At 41.1% G+C, this 22315-nt stretch overlaps 2 protein-coding genes across 4 annotated transcripts in view; both read right to left on the minus strand.

Annotated features, from left to right (window-relative positions):
• Positions 1-8444: 8444 nt before the first annotated feature.
• On the minus strand, positions 8445-19385 carry LOC146328514 (WD repeat-containing protein 20). Of its 2 annotated transcripts, XM_084717553.1 has the most exons (5): positions 19067-19385; positions 18475-18923; positions 11850-12032; positions 9367-10776; positions 8445-8535 (listed from the first exon to the last, which is right to left on the minus strand). In XM_084717553.1, exons 1-5 carry the CDS (start codon positions 19143-19145, stop codon positions 8488-8490), a joined length of 2169 nt encoding a protein of 722 aa, XP_084573679.1. In that variant the 5' UTR covers positions 19146-19385; the 3' UTR covers positions 8445-8487. The 2 variants fall into 2 exon arrangements, with proteins under 2 accessions (XP_084573679.1, XP_084573678.1); XM_084717552.1 differs by lacking the exon at positions 19067-19385 and having other exon boundaries at positions 18475-19029.
• Positions 19386-21928: 2543 nt separating this feature from the next.
• Positions 21929-22315, minus strand: part of map4k1 (mitogen-activated protein kinase kinase kinase kinase 1) — a 47203-nt gene continuing 46816 nt past the window's right edge. For both annotated transcript variants that reach the window (XM_084717556.1, XM_084717554.1), the window contains exon 32: positions 21929-22217. In XM_084717556.1, the coding sequence (XP_084573682.1) occupies positions 22121-22217 (97 nt within the window). In that variant the 3' untranslated portion in view covers positions 21929-22120. The remainder of the gene's footprint in view (positions 22218-22315) is intronic.

A 22315-nucleotide genomic window follows, 5' to 3' on the forward strand; every position in this document is an offset into this window, starting at 1 on the left:
TTAATGTAATATTTTTAATTGACTGACATCGCTTATAAATCACCGTGGTTAAGTAAAAAGTGACATTAACCTTTACATTACATACATTTAATTATCAAGGTGTACCGTTTTTATGTATATATGTTATATTGAGTGTGATTCTTCTTTGGTGTGTTCTTAACAAATTATTAATGTATGAAAAGTAATGTATCAATAGTAATTGATTACTAATAAAATGTTTAAGTCATTTATCCAGAAAAACACCGACTATCCTATCCTCAAATGTGACATAATTTTTGACTATTCGATGGGTATATATTATCAATAATTACATTTATACATACAATAAATAATTGACTGATTATTACAAACTCTCATGAATGATGAAAATATTAACTGGTTATAGTCTTAATACTTATTAATTGTTATTTTGATTATTACTAAAAACATTAAGTGAAATCCTCACGGAGAAGCGGGCTAACATATCACTTTTATTTTTCTAGACTGAGCTTTTATTTTTATAAACCTGTTGACTTCCGGTCTGCCTGACTGTCTCTGACTTGGCGCAGCCGACACTCACCGACGCCACGCCCCACGTCACGTAGACAACCTTCGTGTATTCGGTTCTTTCTTCCTCTAAAGGTGCAGAGAAGGAGTCAGTCAGACTGGATTCGTCTGTATCGCCCTCTGACGACCAGCAGGGAGAGAAATGATGATTAATGATGATTTTCGTGAATAAATGAACAAAATAAATGTGTCAGACTGTAAAACCCCCTGAGGCCATTGTGATCTGTAATATTCAGCTTTATAAATAAGATTTGACTTGACTTTGACACACTTGAATCAGTGTGTTACATTTACACACATCTCTTGAGCTCCATCTTGCACAATGCAAATATTAAAATAAATAGAAATATATATATATATATATATATATATATATATATATATATATATATATATATATATTCTTTTTACATTTTACCAATATATGTTTCATGTTATTGATCATTTTCTTATTTTGCTTATACTCTTTATATTCATGTCATACTGTGTGAGGTGTTATGCACCAATATACCAAAGCATATTCCTTGTAGCAGACAGCAGAACAGTAACATCACTTTGATGAAATTAATGTAAACTTGATGTTTGACAACTTAAGCAAGTTTTCAAGGGTCAGCTCATTTTTTATTTTTATTTTTTTACAGTATATGGAAGTTAATGGAAACCAATGGATCCCTGGGACAGTAGAAAAATAATAGACTTTAGTTGTTTCTGCATGGTTCACAAAATGGTTGGGTCTAACATACAGTGTATTTAATTTGAATTTAAAGGAATAAACATGTAAAACCAATGATAACAGCCCCTTAATGTTGCATTTCAAAGTGAGTAAAGTTCAGTTCTTCTTATTATTTTGTGCCAAAATTCACTGACTTTTTATTTGTTTATTTGATTATATAATTTCTATGCTGTTGAATTTCATGCAGTTTCCCTGCAGAAGCATTGGAAACAGTATTTAGACCAAAACTCTCGTTAAAATATAGAGCAACTACATTGTTTTGGCACTAAATTAATTGTTTCATTTGTGAATGCATATTGCAAACCATGGGGTCGTAAAAATAACTGATAAAAAAAATAGATAAAATAAGAATTTACTTCAGTTAAAATGTATTTATGTTTGGCTGAGGTCAGGGAGGAACGTCATCATTCTGACAAACTGATATTCAAGCAGTCTGATGTTAATATGACGTACTGTATATTAATAAATCAGATTAATGTGGCTGTAACACAAACACACACACAGAGGACAGTTTCAGGTTTAACGTTTTAATAACAGATCTCCATATACAAACTGGATACAGTGACGTCATTCTGCTGTTATAACTTCCACCAGAACAGGCATTAAGTGTGTGAAAGCGTGTGTGTGTGTGTGTGTGTGTGTGTGTATGTGTGTGAGGGTCCGTGCATGGGGGTAACTGTATGGTACGGTGATAGTAGAGAATGCATATTTTACTCATACACACAAACATACACACTGAGAAATTAAAAAAAACGAACAACTCTTCAAACAGGCTGAAATCTGAAATAAAAATGATCACAGAATAAAAAATGGAATGATGTTTGTTCCCTTCATACTGAATGTTTGCATTAAAGAGTAAAATATTGTCCGAGCTTCAAGTTTTCAGAGTTCTGTGGCATAGTAACTTTTGTTTTTTGAACTTTTTTGGCTCAAGTTTTTGTCACATTTGACTCAACACTGTTTGTTTTTGTAGTTTCTGCTCACAGAGAGCTTGGACACAGAGGTGCATTATTGAACGAGCTCAGGTGGAGCTCCGGCTGCTCACAGCTTTTTGCTCAGTTCTGAGCTCGTTAGTCTGTGAGTTTTTCAACTGCGCACAATTAATCCTAATAGTTCTCTGTGTTTACTCTGTTGTCTACCTTCACCTCTGTAACTCGGCTCTGGCTAAACAGTGAAACATCAAAGCAGAAATGCAACTTCGCTCAGAAATTAGGCTAAATGAGCACTTCCTTCACAGACTGAAGCACAAAACTCAAACACCCGGTTGCTTTTAAAACACAGAAAGTAACAGAAATCCTCAGCTGATGCGCCAAACCTTCAGCAGTAAGTGTTCAAGTCAGATTTTTCTTTTTGTTTTGAAAATTAATTCTTAAAATGCAGGATGTTGGATGTTATTTAACAAAGGTTTCTCCAGATAATCAGTTAATTAAGAACAAGAATCATGCAACATTTACTGAGATAAATTTGTTCACTTTAAAGGTCTCTCCTCTCCTCCCCAAGTGAGTGATCCTGCTTCTAACCACCTTCAAAACCTACCTACCATTTGTTTGTCAGACTTTAAAATATCAGATAGTGATGTGAGTGGAGGAGACAGAAAAATGACAGATTTATATGGAGAAAATTTGCAGGCAAAACATACCAAGTAGATAAGAAATGTTAAACATGTATTCTCTAAAGCTTTGACAGTTCACATGTCCACATGTTTACATCTGTTAGAAAAAGGCCTGAAGTGTACCAACTAATTCCTCCAAACAGCTCGTGCAGCATAATTCAAGTGTTTTGTTGCTGAATAAAGCAAAACTCTTTTCCTTAAAGACAAAGCTCTGCAGCTACATTAGAATGTGTCTCAAATATCTCGTATGACTGCTTGTGGTTTTATTTAGATTCTTCACTCAAATTTCATTTTAACTTTGGTGACCTGAGCTTATGAGAAACACACACGCAGTTAGATGTATCATAGAACTTTAAAAAAACAAGGAAGAGGACTATGATCACTGTTTGCACACAAATCCCACAGAAAAACTTTATGGAAAAAAAAGAATTGTGGGAGAATAAAAATAGGAAAAGCTTGACCTGATAATGAGAACCAAGTAATAAGAGTGTAGACACCAAATTTGGCAGGTTTTGCACGCTGCATGAATTCTAATATACTGACTTTAATGGAGTCAGGAGCACATTTGCATTCACACACACAACAAATGTGGACAAATTGATTCCTGAACCACCTGTGGATGTGGCCTGAGACTAAACCAGGGTTTAGCAAAGTCCACCAGTGATGTATTTTAATGTTAAAGGGGAGGGTCTGATTATTTGAAGGATGATGTATTTGTATGATGTACTAATCCGTAGTTATAGAATTACCTACAATACATGGCCCCCAGTTTGGAGAAGCAGCAGGAGCACTGGTGGAGGAAGCTAAGCAATGTCAGTTTAAGTGTCTGATAGGCTGACTGATAACAAGGTAAAGCGGTGAAAACTAAACATAGCACTCCTGCTTCTCCAAACTGGGGACCATCTACTGTAGCTAATACACTGACGATGGATGAGTACCTCATACAAACCACACTCCAAAAAGTCCGAACTACCTCTTTAAAGTGTGAACAGGGCCTGTGAGATAACAAGGTAAACACCAGACAGTAGTTTGAATAAGAAATATTTGGATTTAGCTGCACAATCTGTTTGGAGGAATTCAAAGTTTAAAAAAAAAATCTGCCTGCCAACTTTAATATTTTAGGAGGCGGTCGATCTGCGGTTCAGATCATTTTCATACTGGGGGTGAATTATTCCCTCTAACACTCGACAAGAGCTAGTTTGTCCTCTCAGACACTGTGATGAAGCATTAATTTAGCCTTAAAGTCGAGACTGACCCCGGAGCTCACGAGCTCATTCAGGATACACATTTGGCAGACAGGCTGTTGCTATGACAACAAACGCGAGTATGTCTGCAACAGCATCGTCACAGTGGCTCAAACGCCGTGCGAGGAACCCGGTGGTTTGTCTGTTGCTCCAAGGGCATAACCTTGGCTCCTGCGGTCCTGGAAGTTGCTCTGCTATTTATAGGATGTTCTCTCAGACAGGTAACTCTAGAACTCAAATAAAAAGAGAAAAAAAAAACAACAACATCGAACAATGATGATGAAAAATACTTCCGGCTTGCTGCACTCTGAGCTTTCACTTGGCATTGAGCTGCCACACATGTAAGACAGTAGTTTGTTCTGGCCCAAAATAATAAGAGGCATGTTAAAAGGAAACAAAACTGTTCAGAAACAGCTCGGCAGCCTTATCTCTCTGGTCGACTGTTTAGAAGTGGACAGAAATGTTCTGGTGTTGCTTATCAGTGAGCCGCAGAGTTGAGTATCTAGAACTGTTTCTGCATTCAAACCAGTCTCGAATTCATAGCGACCAATACTTTGTCATTGAACATGCTTTTTCAGTTCTGCTTATCGATTCCTCAGAACAACATTTGTACCTACAATTGCATATGTATCATGTTTACAATATGGCGGACAGGAGTGAGCAAATGTGTCACTTTCACAAGAGAAATGATAGAACCAGTAAACTGTAATCACTGCATACGTTTCTGCAGGAGGAAATCAGCAGCCTGAAATCTGGACAAAAGATTCGGTGAACGCTGGAATCAGTAAGCAGAATCAAAAACGCGAATGAAATAAATCCAAATCTCGACATAGAGCCGCTTCCTTTCAGCACAAACACCTGTTTAATCCTCTGTGCCGGAGTTGTCCAGTGCACGGTGGGGTTAGAGGAGCTGTTTCTGCACAGAGGTCAGATCGGATCAAACAAGACAACAACACCCCGTGTGTCACTCATGGCAGCTCAGGATGGACTGTGGATTTATTGCATGTGCAAATTCTTGCAAGAGGCAATTCAGGTGCAACAGGAATGGAGTCCAAGACACAGTATATATATGATGCTACACCATAAGGGGATTTTGTGTGTGTGTGTGTGTGTGTGTGTGTGTGTGTGTGTGTGTGTGTGTGTATGTGAGAGAGAGCAGTTTTACGTTCGGAATGTGCAAGAGTGTGTGTGTTTGCTTCTGAGCAGGTTGTTCATTAAAGATGCAGTTTGTCCACGCATGATGTTCAGGAGGATTAGTATTCGGACCGATTTTTTTCACCCGGACAGTCAGCTGACGTGTGCAGCTAGCAGCCGTTCCGAATATTGCTCTCTGTGCTGGACTTGGGTCAGCCAGTCTCTCTAAACAGTCACACTGGTCCCGAAATGCTTCAGTCGACAGATTAAACCCAGCTCGCTGTCGGGGACAAACTGGAGAAACTCTATCACACGAAATAAAAACACATTGACATCTTCAAGTTCCCTAAAACAGCAGACATTCAACTTTTAACTGTGGTTGCTATGTACAATAGAAGGATCTTCATATATTAATATTCTTCATCTTTCCTGTTTTCTCTTCGCTTCCTCGCTGCCAAGTCATTATTTCCATACATGTTTGTCCTTTTTGTATTTATAGAGTATTTTCAGTATTTACATTATAAATTACTACACAGTCTCGTGATAAAATAAATAACTTAAATACAATGGCCGTGGCTTTTGCAGTGTCTTTTGCATGAAGGGGAAACAGGAGGGGATCAGATGGAGGAGGGAAGGAGGGAGGGGGGCTGAAGGACGAGTGAGGACTGAGCCTGGCCTGCTGTTCGCTCCTCGTTGCTTCAGGGTTGCAGATAGAAAGGAGAGACGATCTGTTTGTTTGATGCAGTCTTTCTGCAGAGAATCACGGAGGGCTGAGGTGACGGCAGAGCGCTCAAGCACTGGAAATTAACTTTATTCCCACAGCGGAACGAGGTGGGAAACTCTCTCTGAAGACTCAGCACTGTGTGGAATCAGACATTTATCCTTACAGATTTCCTACTAATACAACGTAAAGGAATAAATCCCTTTAGATCTAAACTTCCACTGAGATGTTTCTGGTTTTTGGTAGTTGTCCAGTCATTAAACTGACAGGTGGAACTAATCTAACTGGGTTAAACTGATTATAGACACACTTTAAAAGGGGATAACTGCTAACAAACAACCCTAAATGTTACTTTTAGTTTTATCATGTACAAGGCAGAGCTGAAGGATGCCTTCACCTGTTTTATCAGGGTACTCTTCAATTTTAACTTTGCTCTTAAGATACAAAAAATAGCACTGAAGAATATAAGAAACTGTGAACGACAGTACAGAACAGTAAAATAGTTACTGCTGTTACCTTTGCAGGGCAGATATGAACCAAGATTCAAGTTCTGGCTCACAGTCCCAGTTCATCCCAAACAGACTGGACGGGGTAGAGGTCTGTGCGGGTCAGTAAAGTTCTTTCACCCCAAACTGGGGAAATCATTTATTTAAAGGGAAAGTTTTAAGGAAAGTCTTTTTATGTGGATGTCCAATCAGTGTTGATTGTACTGTAAATGTATTCAACTGAAGCAATAAACAGTGGCTGAGAAAGCTGAGTTCTCCTGCTTTAAAATCTGAGCTGCGTTCAGCCTCAACAAAACATATAAAAATGTTTACTCAAACAGAAACGCTGGTGCATTGACCACCCTGTTATGTATGCAAGCGCACTGCAATGCCTATTTAATGCAGTGGTGCTTATATACAGCACACGTCGCTGCTGACTGCCTCTAACACGCAAACAAAATGAGAGAAAATGTACCTCAAAGCACCGTTTCACATCGTTTCAAGGAAACATGTAATCTGACATACCAGATGGTTTGTTACACAGAACCATCTGGGAAGTCGTCCTTAGAAACTGTTTGAAGAAGGGCAGGCACTTTCAGAAAAGCACTTGGCAGGTGATTGAATGAACCATCTGTCTATCTTGTCTAACACAAGTTCAGCCAATCAGATCTAACTCTTTGCCGAAGCCGGTCAGGAGAAGAACGAAAGCATCTTTTCCATCATGAAAAGCTTTCAGTGTCCTTTGCTCTTCTTTCCATGAGGAAATGCTCTCCAGTTCTGATATAACCGATGCTATCACAGAGCTGCCATTGTTTGTTCAAGATGAGTCACTGTCTTGGACGCCTTTTCGCTGTCGTCACACCTAAAAATCACGCACGTAGCTGCCAGCAGTCCCTCCTAGGATGCTGATTGGCTGCAGCGCTTTTCATGCCTGGCGAGATGGATTTTCACGTGATCCTGTGATCTCACAAATCCAGCCGCCTCGCAAGATAAGTTCAACCAAAATGGTGCACACCACTTTCAGACTGAACGTGCACCAGTTGTTCCTCCAGCACCAGTGATGTCACAGTGATGTCTTTGGTTTTAAGGAAGAACTAAGGGCTATTTCAGCTTGGATTTCTACCCTCCTCATCTGCGTAGCCAGTGGGTGGGCTAGATGAGTATTTTTGTCACCCAGTGCTATGTTTTGGCCAACAAAGTAACAGCTATAGGCTAGGGTGGGCGTGGGCAACAGAAACTTGCACGCAATGCATCCTGGTACGTGTTGGCACTGCTGGCATGGCTCTGCAAGCAGAGGAACGCTTTCTTTGCCCACTTGCACTGAGGAATTTGTTATTTCATTTGACTACATTTACCATCAACACTGATTGACATCCATATAAAAAGAGACAGACTCTCCATTTAAGGACGTGTCTTTGTGCACAGGGGCATCGTTGTGTTGAAACAGGAAAGACTTCCCCAACATGGAAGAATACCATTGTCTATAATATCACTGGATGACTTCTCTTCACTGGAAATAAAGGGCCTTATCCAAATAATAAAAAAAAACTCCAAATCAAATGTGTGTCCAAATACTTTTGGCCATGTTATGTATATGGTCGATTGTAGCTGGCTACCAGAACGTAGTTTAAACCAAACTAAAACTACCTGATATGCTAATTTTGCTAAGAGTGGCAGCTAACTGTGTGAAGTCTGTGTGAAGACTTCATAAATGTCTGAAGATAATTAGTTAGCTTTAAACTCCATGTGTGTTCAGAGAGTGTTTCCCACCAAACAGGCCACCGTGAGGGTAAAATCAGTGGTTTGGGTCATGGCAGGTACAGAGAGTAATACTGAGGGTTTAATACTGCAGCGGTACTGTGGGGTGGGGGGGTTCGGGGGGACGTCTCTGGTTGTTGGCCCCTAATTTAACATTTGAGGATCGGTGGTGGAGAGGGTGCTGGACAGGGAGAAGACAATGAAGAACAGAGGAGAAGATGGAAGGAGGGATGAGTGCAAAGCTTCTCCTCCAGCTATACCACTGTGCCACTCGGAGAGTTCCCGTTCTGTGCTGTCAAGTTCTGAACAGAAGGACAAAACATAAAAGAAAGTTAGACACATGAGGGGCATCAGACCAAGAAGATCTGCACTCCACTTTAAAGAGCAGCAGGATGAAAAAAAAAAGTCATTGTTGCTCAGGAGAAGAGCGGTGAAATCATCTCCTGTTGAGTCATTTCTTTAGCTTTTGAAGATGTGCAGTCTGAAATATCAACCAGGTGTGTAAAATCTACAAAATAAACTGTTTACTGACCTGCAAGGAAAGAAACGTCACTGAACAGTTTCTGTTTGTTTCACTTTGATCAATTTTCAATGAAATGCTAAAGTCTTTTAATATTCCTTGGTTCCAGCTCGTAGACTGTGACAATTTGCTGCTTTGATATCACTCTTACGTCGCTGTAAATTTAGATAATTTTGGACTGTTGGGCATCAAACTAGGTATTGGTACTCTTTTGCTTTTAAGGTATAGATTGGAAGAAAAACTTCTCCTCCTTCTCGTAATTTTTGAAATGATACCCAGCTCCTGTTTGGCTTCATGTTGGGCTGAGGCATTTCAACATATTCAATAATTAATAAATTAATTGCAAAAAAATCAACATGATAATTAGTGAAACTAATTGAAAGAAAAATGAAGTAAATCAAAATAATAAAAAAAAAATGCATAACTGTAGCCAGTGCCTAATAAATGACATTTGTGCACAAATTTGAGAGAAATAAACCTTTTGTGTGCACAGAAAAAGTCATATCTTTTACTTTAACTTGTGGAAAATGAGAGCAAAAACTTCAGTGTTGCATTTATATTTTCATTAAGTGCATTTTCTAATCTAATGTTTAAGAGTAAACTGAAGACGTACCGCCTTCCCCGGCCGCGCCCAGGTGCAGATGAGACCCTCTTGGCAGGCTGTGATGATGCAGTCATCCATGAACACCAGCACCGTCAGCCTCTCGTGTGCGATCTTCTTGCACACCAGCGGCTCCAGCAGCGGCACCTCATGCATGCGCGGGCACAGCGTGGTGCCCAGGACCTTGGCGGCGTCCAGCCGGTTGCTCCTCGGCGCCACATTGATCTTATCGTTGCTTTTGCTGATGTTGCCCAGGCTGTGGTACCTCTTGTGCTCCTTCTCCACCCCGCTGCTGCAGCCGGACTTGTCCGACTTGCGCTCCTGCAGTGACAGCGTGGCGAAGCGGCCAATGCTAAAGGGGGTGCTGTTTCCTCCGCTGCTGCTCCCTCCCCCTCCTCCACCTCCCCCGCTGCCCTCCGAGGCACCCTGGCTCTTGGAGGCATTTGCCACAGCGGGGTGGGGCAGAGAGTTAGAGCGAGAGAGGGAGCGAGGAAGCGGTAAGGGGAGCATCGGTGGGTTGGAGGTGCCAGTGTTGGTGTTAGGCGGATGATGGTGCCCCTCAACCCCTCCACTTCCTCCACCACCTGAAGTGCTGTTGACCCCGCCGCTGCCAGAGTTGGACAGCGAGGGTCCAAAAGTGTTAGTAAAGGCACGGGACAGCGGCAGGCGCGGGTACAACACGTCATCCGTCAGGTCCCACAGACAGAACTGGGTGTCCTGCCCCACTGAGCCAAATCGGTATGTGACCGCCGCCGAACCGCCACCTTTAGAGCTGTGGCGAGAAAGACGCGACAATGTGCTGCTCGTTCGCACCCGGCCGAAGTGCATGGAGTTATTTGGCGCCCCCTGGTGGAGGTCTTCCTCGCTGCCACTGAGCTCCATAGGTTCATCATCTTCTAGGGAAGTCGTGAAGGGGTCAAACGCCACCACGTTGACCCAAGACTTGTGGCCGTGACCTCTTGCCACCACACGGCTTTCTGCAAACGACCAGACGGTGACCAGGTCATCCTCTCCGCCTGTGGCGAGATATTTCCCGTCGGGGCTCCACGACACACACAGCAGCCCGCCGAAGTAGCTCTTCATCACCCCCTGCAGCTCCATCGAGTCGAAGTGGAAGACGCGCAGGCAGCCGTCCTGGCCCACGCACGCCACGTGCACGCCATCTGGGGAGAACGCAAACTCATTGAGTCCTCCTTCACCCACGGCCCACCGCAACAACGGATTGCGCGGCGTCTTGGTTTTGCAGGCGTACACCGCAAAGCCTTCGCCCTGCCGCAGGAGAGAGTACTGTGGGGCTGTGGTGCCACATGGGTGGTCCACGTTGTAGAGGTAGAGGTGGCCGCTGGCGTGGGAGGCCAGGAACAGGTTCTCTGACTTGGGAAGCCATTTTAGACACGTCACCTTGGATTTGTCTATCAACCTCTGGAAAACAGGAGAAGGAGGAAGGACAGACAGAAGAAAGGTGAAGAAGGACAGAGAGAAGGAGAGGGGGAGAATAATGGCAAAGAAGAAAGGATGAAAGAGGAGGCGGGAAGAACGGAGGAAAGAGAGGGTAAAAATAAAGGTATTACAAACACCTGTGTTTTTATGTGGTTACTACATAGAGTCACCTCTAGGACTGTCCCCTAATGGTCGACTAAATGGGAGAAGAGTTGACCAAGTTTTGAGTTATTTGTAAGTTGCAGAAAAAAGTCCCAAACCTCAGATTTGTGTGAGGTTTTACAGCACTGGATGTTCTGACACATTTACAATCAGTGCCACTTTTACTCTTAGCACTCAACAGGTGGGCTGCCTCATGTCCTAAAAATAAATATTTCAGTGATGAAATGAATATCATAAACGTGCAACAACTAGTTGAATGAAGGCTGCAAGTCGACAAGGGAAATCTTTGGTGGGGGGCAGCCCTAGTCATTGCAGGCAAAACGTGTGATCCAAAACACGTAAACAGAAACTACTGAGAGAAGCACATGCAGCAAGGAAGCCTGGGCAGAGAGAGAAGGTCTGTACAGATCAAAAAACAGGTTGCAGCAGCAGCAGAGACAGTGAGGAGACAGACTGAAACCAACAGAGAAAGAAAAGCAGAAGATGAGGAGAGAAAAAAATTAGAGAAACAAATCCCAGGGAGGCGAACAGATTCAGGAGGCACGCACACACAAAGTCTGCATGCAGTGGTGCACACATACACCCCCAATTTCTTAAATTCAATTGGGAATCCCATTAAAGAGAATCCCATTAAACAGAGAGAGGCAGTTCGGGAGACGCAGTAAAAGAATGTGAAAACAACAAAGCGTGTTAGAGGGGAAACGCTGAAGATGGTGTCTGAATTTCTAGGCTGCATCACAGCATCCAAACTAGGGCACAAAATCGATACAAGAATGACAACTTACTCGTAGCAGGCTTTAATCATGACAAACCAATGATGCAACACTGGCCACAATCCCCATCAACACAGAGGGAAATAAATATGCATAGAAACACAAAGACAAATAGAATACCTCCTCATTGAAGAGTTTACTGGTTTCCTTCTTGATGGGGTCGAGATACTGGACCTGTCCGGCTGAGAAACCCACGATGAGAGCTACACTCTCTGCTGTGGCCGAGTACTGGTTGAAGTCGTGACATGTCGGCTGAGTTCCTTTGTAGATTCTCTTGTCTATCGGCTTACTGAGGTCTACAGCCTGCAGACAGAGAAGCAGGAGAAAGAGAAGTGTGATGCACAAGAAAAACATCAAAGAAGAGTTTCAGGGACCTTCAGAGGTTCTTCAAGGGGTGTCATTTGTCTCGCAGGAACAATTTATCACCGGTACTGATTTGCTGACAATATATCTTACATTTCTGTGCCCATTTATCATTTGGTGATATGTTTTTATTATTTTGACAAATGACAGTCAAGCATGGGGATGACAAAAAGTCACATTGAGATCTTTCCACGGCAGCTACGGCCGAGTTTGATAGAAAAACATTTCTCATCTGAACAAAAGCTCAATTGTAAACAACATCAGGTTTTGGTGCCAGAATAAAGGAGCGAGGGTTTCTTTCCAGAGCTGCTTCAGCAATCATACAGGGAGAAATCCATCAAACAAGATTCAGAGAACGCTGATCTTTCTTCCCACCAACGGTGGCCACAAAACACCAGAAAACAACATGGCGGCAGAGGTATTTCTAGACAGAAAATACTTTTCCTCATGTCATTAGTCTGCCCTCCGACAGCACATTGAAAGGTCACACCTGATCTCTGAGGGTTTGCTAAAGTCATTCTGGATTTTACTGTAGTCCTTGCTGTCAATATTTAAATATACAAGGCTTCGCTGTGCTGGAAGGGAACCACAGTCAGTCATGACACTAATAAAAACTAGGGCAAAGAATATAATCATCATGCCCCATAAAACACGGGAAAAATCTGCAACAACTAAGATCAAAACTGCAACACATTTTTTCATGTCTGTCTAAAACAAAAGGCACGTGCACAAATAAAAACTGAAGACGTTTTGCTCATTGTTGTCCCGTTCATCCCTTCCTACTGTGCTGCAGGTGTAACTGACGAGGAACAGAATCCACCATCATTAAAATACAGTCCAAAGTTTAGAAGATGCTGTTAGCCAAAACCGAGCGGGTATCTACCAACATTTCTTTAGGAGGAAATTCCTTCATTAAGTGACTGCAGCTCAGCATGGAAACACTGCTTTGGGGAAGCACAAAGAGGGAACTTCAGATGCATCTCAAGTGGCCACTTGTAATCAGATCTCACTTCCCTGCTCTATACAAATAAACACTCGGGGTATTTTGTAAGTTTAAGGTCCATTACTGTCCATGTGGCTGTTCAGTACAAAGATTTGAACATTCCTTCCTTTTTCTCAGCTCAAAGACACACTAAACGTCTTTATCAGTCTACATGAGCCTCATATTTTACGCTACCCACTCAGTGGTGCGCTGGGATTTTCTAACTGAGCTATGAGCACGACGCACACTTTTACTCTCTCTTCTATTTCCTCTTTCTTTTGTAGAACATCAGTTGAGTAGACGGCCCTTCAGTGTGGAAGAGGACACACAGTGTACACACTGTGTAAAAGACTGTGGTCACATGCGGCCCAGACCACCTCCAAATGTGGTCCGAGTGATCGGACCTAAATGCGACCTCAAAGCGTTTTGGTTGCGCTCACCCCAGGAACTGTCCACTTCTGATCGGATCACTCAACACTCATGTTAATACCGTGTTAAACAGGGCCATTAAAATGCTGTAATAACACAGTTAGCCTTTATGTAACATAAATGTTTAAAAAATATTATTAGACAAATTCAGCCATAATTATAGAGGACTACAGTCTTTTCCAATTTAACCTGAAAATCAACGAATAAACACTAACTGGGAAGTTTAGGCAAAGTAGGAACACCAAAAAAAAAGTAATTTTACGACAATTCACATCAAACTCGGTCTGGACAAAATCAAGGATCACAATATTTTTGACCAAATACCTAAAAATTTATCGATTTTGCAACAATATTGTAGGGATGATAAATGTTGCTTTCAAAAAATATCAACACAATGAGAGTTTTGAAAAATAATCATCAGTAATGTGGATATAATAAGAATGTGGGTAAAGACAAATAACAGAACAGGTAGAACAGTCTGGTAAGTTCAGAAAATTATATCACTTTACTGCAATGCAGTCTTTAAAACCAGAAAAAGATCTAAGATGATATATAATGATGATTTTGCCCAGCCCTACCTCAAACATAAAAAATAACTGATGTGCATTAAGACTGATTATTGATGATATTGTGATGCACCAGATCAGTTTTGGCACCAGTGCCAGCCTTATTAAGTCCAAGATGTGACTGATCTACATTAAATACATTAATACTTCTTTGTCACTGTCATTACTCATCTTATTTTCTGCCTAAACTATGGGCACTTCTGCACTGCATCATTTCGTGATCTTACTTCTGTTTTAGATTGGAAGAAGTTTATATGCCAAAAAAGTTAATCATAGACAGCACAGCTTGCTCTGTGAAAGGATGCCAAACCAATTGGAAGAAGAGAAAGGAGATTTTCAATCTGGTGTGTTTTGAACATCGTCATCGTCGCCGCTGATCAATGCCACCTGGTAACGTTGAGGTCAGACTACACGATATCAGAGCGATTATAGCCCGATCCGGAAGATGTAGGGCGTCGGATGGGTTCGGAAACAAACAATGGGCACAACAATCGATCATTTCAACCTGTGTAGTGTGTCATAATGGATGACAACCGATGCCGCATCTAGGACACCACCCGGCATCCTGACATAACTACTAGCATGTTTGATTTCTCATGACAGGTTGCATCACTTCTGTGACATTAACCAGTAAAAGCACAGCTGACAGAAGACATGAATCTGCACACAAGTTTAAACATAGTGAAGTGAAAGAGGAGGGATGTTGCAAGGTGGAACCGTTAAACAGAGGAAAGGTTTGTCGAGCTGTGTGTGTTTTAAGGCCATGAAACGACAAGAATTTCTGCCTCCACAATCACTTGATCTGACACAGTGATCATTTTAACAGACAAAAATATCTTGTAGTCTGACCTCAGCGTAAATTAGATAAACTCAGTCACAGAGCCCTGGCTACCAAAATGTTAAGCTGCATATTAACAATACCTTATATAGCACTACATGCCAGGCATCGGATCAGCACTTGGTATCGACACACCTTGTTTTTTGGGTTTCAGTGTCAGTATCAGGAGAGGAAGAATCATGATGGTGCATCGCTACTGATTGTATGTAAATGTGCAGAAGGATGAATTTTATTTCACAGTTAAATCACTCAATGTGTTGGAAGCAGGGAAGACTGAGAAAAAACTTTAAAAACAACTTTGTGAATCCTTTAATTCTGAGGATACAGTAGTAGTAGTAATTGGAATTTACTGCATGCTATGCTGCCTAAATGCAAACACTGACTAAATGCTGAATGTGTAGTATACTGATGGTGACATGCATCTTCAGTCTGACACTGTCTCACACTGTCACTTGCAAATGCATGTGTTTGCATGTGATTTCCTGCAGAAACCAAGTGAGTCAATGAATACTGCATAAGCCAAATTAGCTATCTACACAAATCTGCATCACTCACGAAGACACACATTCCTTGCAAATTAACTGCATTTCATGTAGTCATGGAGGAATGTCATTATGTCAGAAAAGAGAAAATGAAGATGAATGTAAAGGTGTGACTGACGGTGTGCAGTGAAAGAGAAGCCTTGACATTTTAAAGTGCAGTCAATTCCCACATTGATCCATACCACGTAAGAGGAGGAGAAGCTTTTTACATTTGTCCTCCAGTTCCTCCTAAATGGGTTATTAGCATTCCTCATTAAGAAGCAAGTGGTGCAGCTAGCTGCAAGCAATTTCAGCCCTCTAAAAATTCCTTGGTGCATGCTAGCAATGCTAACAACAAGCTCAGTAAGGAGAAACTGGAGGACAAATGCAGATCCTACTCCTTCCCTCGGGTAAGAGTCTGGTCAAGACAATATCTGATTCATGATTTCTGTCATGTAGACATCGAGAAATGTGATTTTTTTTTGCAACTGAATAGAGTAAAAGCACTGTCAGCTGCTGTGCTGCATGGTTTTCACACCAAATTCTGACTTTAATATCATCATCTAGTCCACGAAGGGACAGGGAGACAGCAGGGCCTGTGATGCAGCGTGAGTGCTATAAAAGGGGTTTTAAGTTTTCAGATCAACACTATAAACCATCTGCTGGGAACTGATTCACCTTGCAACATCCCTCTTCAACAGGAGTACATTTACAGCTCATCTGTTCAATTACTTTTTTATAGAAGGGCCAGATTTGAATAAAAGTAAATTGCTGGATGTTTGCATTGCCTTTGTTTGACCTGTAAAGTGAAGAATTTCAACGTGTAAGACAATGTAAAATGTATTATTTTTTTCTCTTCACTAGATTTCACATTTGGAGAGAAACTTTATCCACAAATGTAAATACAAGTAAGATTTTACATTTCTTGTCATGTAGACCTGTGAGAAATCATTTTAACTGTAACTGAATAGATTAAATTAGATTAGATTAAAAACACTGTTTTATGATTTTCACACACACAACACTTTAACACTTTTAATGTTAATGTTTCATCTACTTCATGAAACGCTGTTAGAGCTGCGGTTCCATGTTAGTTTTATTTCTTTAGTTGTTAAAGCATGATCAGTACAAATTTTCCCCAAAACACATTTAAAAGCAAGACTGAAGTTATTGCAATGTGAACTACATAATCCAACCAATTTTTAAGACCTCTCAAAATCTTTTTGAAGATATTTTAAGACATTTTAAGACCCAAAGTTCAGATTATTGGATTTTAGACTTTAAAAGACTTTTTGATGACTTGTGAAAACCAGTGATGAAGGGACAGGCAGACAGTGTTTTAAACTATCAGCTGAGAACTGAATGCGTTTACATGCACACGAGTATCCTGGTTATGATCCAGTTTTTGGAGTATCCTGGTTATGTTTTGTGCATATAGACGTCATGTCCTGATTTCAGAAACCTGGATATGATACCTGGAGTACTCACATAAATACCATGATACTGTAGCCTGTCCTGTAAAACACCTTATCCTGGTTTCTGAACCTTCTTTGTTGGTCCAGACCAGAGTGGTTGAAAAGGTGACAGATCAATCTACAACTGAATACTGTAAGACTACGTCCACACTGCAGGGTAAAATCTGCAAATCTGAATGAATGTGTGACTTAACCGTGGACTTTTATAGGATATGGCCCTGAAGTAATATCATGATATTGACGATATGAAAAATACAGAAAAATATTTTTGTTGTACAGGTCTAGCTGTTCAGCTCCCCTCGCAGGACTTTTGGCCCTTCTTCCTGTGGTTGAAGTGCTGAAATTTGTTGTTGTATTGCACCTCGTTTGCTGTTACAGTGTTTTCACACTTTTTATATTTTTACTGTAGTTTATTGTTTATCTGATCTTTTGTAACCAAACTACTTTCACACTACTGAAGTCGCTCCCTTTTTTGAAACTATGTATCACAATATGAATTTTTAATGAGAAAAAAATTAGAATGATATATCATGGGAGACACATTATGGCACACCCTCTGACTCAGATCTGTTTTTGTTTTTCATGACTATGTGAACCAGAGTCTTGTACAGATCTAGTTTAGCAAACCTGCAATCCTGCACACACAAAGCTCAGTACCAGAACTGACCCATTACCCGCAATTATCTCCAAGTCAAATTTGCAACTGCCTGGATATATAAGTTTTGCAACCATGATTAAACATAAGGTTACCCAGATCGTCAGTATTTTTGAGGATACTGGAACCGTTGGGATTTCTTAATACCCTGGTATATCAAGGCCTACAAGCAGGTTCAGTTCATGAGCAAGTTTACACTGGAATCTGATACAGCCTCACTTAAAACGTAATATGAGCAGCCAAAGAAAAAAAAAAGTGATCTGAGCAATAAATCAGATTTGAGCACTTAGGCGTGCAGTGTGAAAGTAACCTAAGAGGACCAAATCAGAATTGAAAAGATCACATTCAATGTGCTGTTCACACTGACAAGAAGAAAAAAAAAACAGATCTGATGCGCAAAAAAAATTAAAAATCAATTTTGGGCCACTTTTGCCTGCAGTGTGAACGCAGCCTGATTCACCTTGCAATATCCTGAATATTTAACAGGAGCACACAGTAGCTCCAAACAGAGAGGGTATGATTTTAAGGTTTATACTGACATTAAGGCTGCAGCAGAGAGAAGAAACAAACAGCCTTTAGTTCACCTGGTTTCAGATGTTAACGCAGTGAATGGAGAGCAGTCAGGGTCTGTAGTAACACTGCTGCCCTCCTGTAGCGTCCACTGACACTGATGCACCATTCACTGTCTGTTCTGCCAAATTATCAGCCTCTCCGTGTTGCATTGCATAACAAACACACGTTTAATGTGAGCATGGTGTGTGCAACAGTAACGTTAGCACACAGCAAGGCTCGGTTTGATAAGATGACGAAACGCGAGCTAGCGGCACCAGATTAGCAGAGCAGGCTAGCATGCTAAGCTAACCTGACCATCCAATCTGTCATCCTGCTCCAGGAGCGGAGTGAAGACCGGACTCACCTTCTTGATGTTGGTGTACGTGTAGAAATACAGCTCCCTGCCGATGTTGAAGCACACCCGCTCCGACTCCTCGCTCGGGTCTTCGGGCTGCAGCTTGACCATGGAGACCCGGACCGGCGGCAGAAAGCCCGCCGGAGAGGAGTTGGCTGCGGCATTGGAAGAGGAGGAGGCGGCTGCAGCAGCGGCTGCGGCGGCAGCCCCGGGCCCCTGCAGCAGCCCGACCCCTCCGCCGGGTATCGGACCGGGTCCGGCCCCTGGGCCCAGCGTGGCTCCGGCTGATGGACCCCGCGGCAGCCCGCCCCGCTGCTGCGAGTCGGAGAGGGTGAGCAGCTTGTAGAAGCCCTCTCTGGTCCTGAACTGGGATTTAATCTCATTGATATCCTTCAGAGCGCCGCCATCTCCGGCCATTTTTAGTACAAACAAGCCGCACAGGAAACTGAGATTTTGACCTGGAAATAATAAAGCGACAATAAAAAAGTACTAGAATAGAAATGGGAGAGGCGAAGGCGAGCCGAGCTCAGCTAGGCCGACCAGCACTCCCAGTCTGCTCCAGTGCATTTTACACCAGCACCGGCGACCATACCACCGCTACCTGATGGATGAACCCCGAGAGAAAGCCCTTCTGAGCCGGTGTTAGCATCATCTTCGACCGGGTCTCTGCCTCCGTTCATCCAGTGTGCGTAAAGTACGTGCGATGATGCGTCGACTGCTGCTGCTGCTGCCGCCGCTGCTGCTGCTGGCCCGGCCTGCCACTGCGCACTCTGTCCCACTCCTCTGTCTGTCTGTCTGGGGGTAAAGAGAGGGCATCTGGCCCCGGACAACCTGCCTCACTTACCCCTCATTTAACCCCCAGGGACAACAGCTCCACCCTAAAGATGAGGTGTAGAATCAAATGTGCGTCTGTAGAGTCCCACCATCATTAAAAATTACACCACAGTCCTAGACATGAACTAAGTTAATTAAGTACCTTTACTTAAAATATACTTTCTGCCACTTTATGATTATACTCCATTACATTTCAGAGGTAGAAACTGTACTTTTTACTCCATTACATTTATTTTGTTTACTTTTTATTACTTGTTACTTTTTCCATTAAAATACATAATATACTTAAAAACACTATAATAAGTGGTAGAAATTAACTACTATGAGGAAATTTACTTAAAATATACTTTCTGCAACTTTATAATTCCAATCCACTACATTTCAGAGGTAAAAACTGTACTTTTTACCCCATTACATTTTTTTCACAGTTTTAATTACTAGTTTTTACATTAAAAGAAAAAAAAAACATGTTTAAAAAAAACACCACTCTAATACCAGTGGCAGAAATCAATTAAAGCTGTTTACTCAAGTACTATACTTAAGTACAGACTTTCTGCTACTTTATGCTTCTACCCCACCGCAATTAAGAGGTAAATATTGTGCTTTTTAGTATTTTATTATTTTTTATACATTAAAAAACATGATATGCTTATATAATATAATCCAGTATTATACTACTAACCTAACCAGTACTATACAAACATCTTAAACTGGCTCCACGACTACATTAAAATACTCACACATGTATAAGTTGGTGATAAAAACAGAATAATATAATATTCTTTAACAATATAACACTGTGAAAAGAGCCATTCTGCATGATTGTTTATGTATATTTTGCTGTTAATACTTATGTAACACTTTCTTTGTAACAAAGTATTTTTAGATTCTGGTGTCTACTTAAGAAAAAGATCTGAGGACTTTGTCCTATAAAATTGCTTTTGGGTTGGGACATAAAGTTTTGCCACCTCTTTGAAACGCAACACACCATAAAATAATTCTTTTTATGGAAAGAGGTTAGTGCCACCAGAGACAGCTTCATCTGAATTGCAGAAATCTGACACTGTGATGCTCATATTCAGATGTTCAATATTAAAAAGAAAATTGCTTTCCCAGATAAATTAATTCAAATTAAAGATTTGTAATTAACAATCTAAAATGGAAGGCAGGGGCTTCTTAACTGTGTGTTTGCTACAAGATTATTATAGTTAATTAAAACTACATTAAACACTGAAACTAGGTGTGAAAAAAACATTTTAGTTAACTGAAATGAAAATAAAAACTAGGCTTTAGAAAAAACTGAAATGATACTACTACACTGTATTTACAAAACTAAACTAAAATAAAAGTATAGAGGAAATGTCTTTAGTTTTAGTTTTTGTCAGTTTGGTCAAATATGTCAACACAAACATGAGGAGGGCTTCCTGCTGCAAATATTTATTGAGACGGAGATGTCTACAATAGTAAAAATAATAATAATAAAAACTAAAATACCAAAACTAATAAAAAAATTAAACTAAAACTAAACATATTTAAACTATAAAAACAAAACTGATCTGAGCAAACTCACTCTGGAAATGAACTGATAATGAGCTGAGCTGAAAACAAAAATTAAAAACTAAATAAAAAAAAATGCAAAACTAAAATAACTCTGGCCGGTGCCTCTTATAAAAGCAACATAGAATAACTCAGTCGTTTTTTTATGGAAACAGATTAGTGCCACCAGAGGAAGCTTCATTTGAATTGCAGAAATCTGACACTGTGATGCTCGTATTCAGCTGTTAAATATTAAAAAGAAAATTGCTTTCCTGAATAAATTAATACAAATTAAAGATTTGTAATGCACAATCAAAAGCGGAGTGCAGTGGCTTGAAATTAAATGCAAATATTATTGACTGTATCATGTGTTTGTTATAAAGTAAAAATCTGCTGTTTCCCAACACCTTCATGCCTGTGTGTTTGTACTCAGAAGACTGAATTGGATTAATTTATTATCAAATGCTTTGTTTTACTTTCAGCAGTTCAACATGAGCATGACAGATTTCTGCAGATCAAATACAATCTGTGCTGGCACTAATCTCCTTCTGTACTTTCTCACAAGGCAGCGAGGAACAAAGTGAGAACAATTCGCTGCTGTAGGGCTTTGGGTAAGTTGAAATATTACACACCTTCTTCTCATAGCAGCACATCGGTGGACACACAAATCACACAACACCACAACTCGAAAACCGTAATGTACTCACACTTTCATTAACGGTAATGATATTCCCCATTTCCCCTCAGCCAATACAGTTCGCCTCATCTTGTGGTAATTAACTTTATTACAGTGTAACGGCAGCAAGGAGTGTATATCTTTGGTGAAACACTGAAACATAAACTCAGGGTACAAATCACACAGCGTGAGCAGCAGCAGACCTGCGATGCTTCAGTTCATTATGCGTGCATGTGGCGTCTTCGGGAAGCCATACTGTATATTTCAGTCCCTGCAGGTAGGAGCTGCTGTGATCGACAACACAGTGGCAGAAGAAAGCAGATACTCCCCTTTAGTGTCAGAGGAGAACCTTCCTTCACTATTTAGTCAGGGTCTTCTCAGCTGTTTGGATCGTGGAGATGGTTCCAGATGTATATAAGAGCAGGCTCCCCAAAACTGAGGGATAAAGGCTTCAACTCAACGTCATCCTCTTTGGGCTTCCTCTCCTCCCATTAGAAAATAAAATACCGTGGCAGTGACACGTCCACGCCAGTTAAAGTTCATGAAGACAGATCTGTAGAAGTGGAGCTGGGAGTTTCCCATGATGCTCCATGCCAGCAGACAGGAGAGTCAGGGTAGCAGGACGTAGTTCTCAGCAATTTCCAGGACGTAAAGGTTGGACAGCCCTGACTGCTCCTCGGTCTGACGCGTCTCCAAGATAACCATCCTGCAGGGAGAAGGTCAGGGAGGTCAGAGGACGGGAAGCACATATATGGTGGAGTTTAAACCTGCCTGAACTCAGTGAAAATCTTCACAGGAAACACA

This window comes from Lutjanus erythropterus, chromosome 4 (genome assembly GCF_056507025.1).
Source record: "Lutjanus erythropterus isolate fLutEry1 chromosome 4, fLutEry1.hap2, whole genome shotgun sequence".
NCBI lineage: Eukaryota > Metazoa > Chordata > Actinopteri > Lutjaniformes > Lutjanidae > Lutjanus > Lutjanus erythropterus.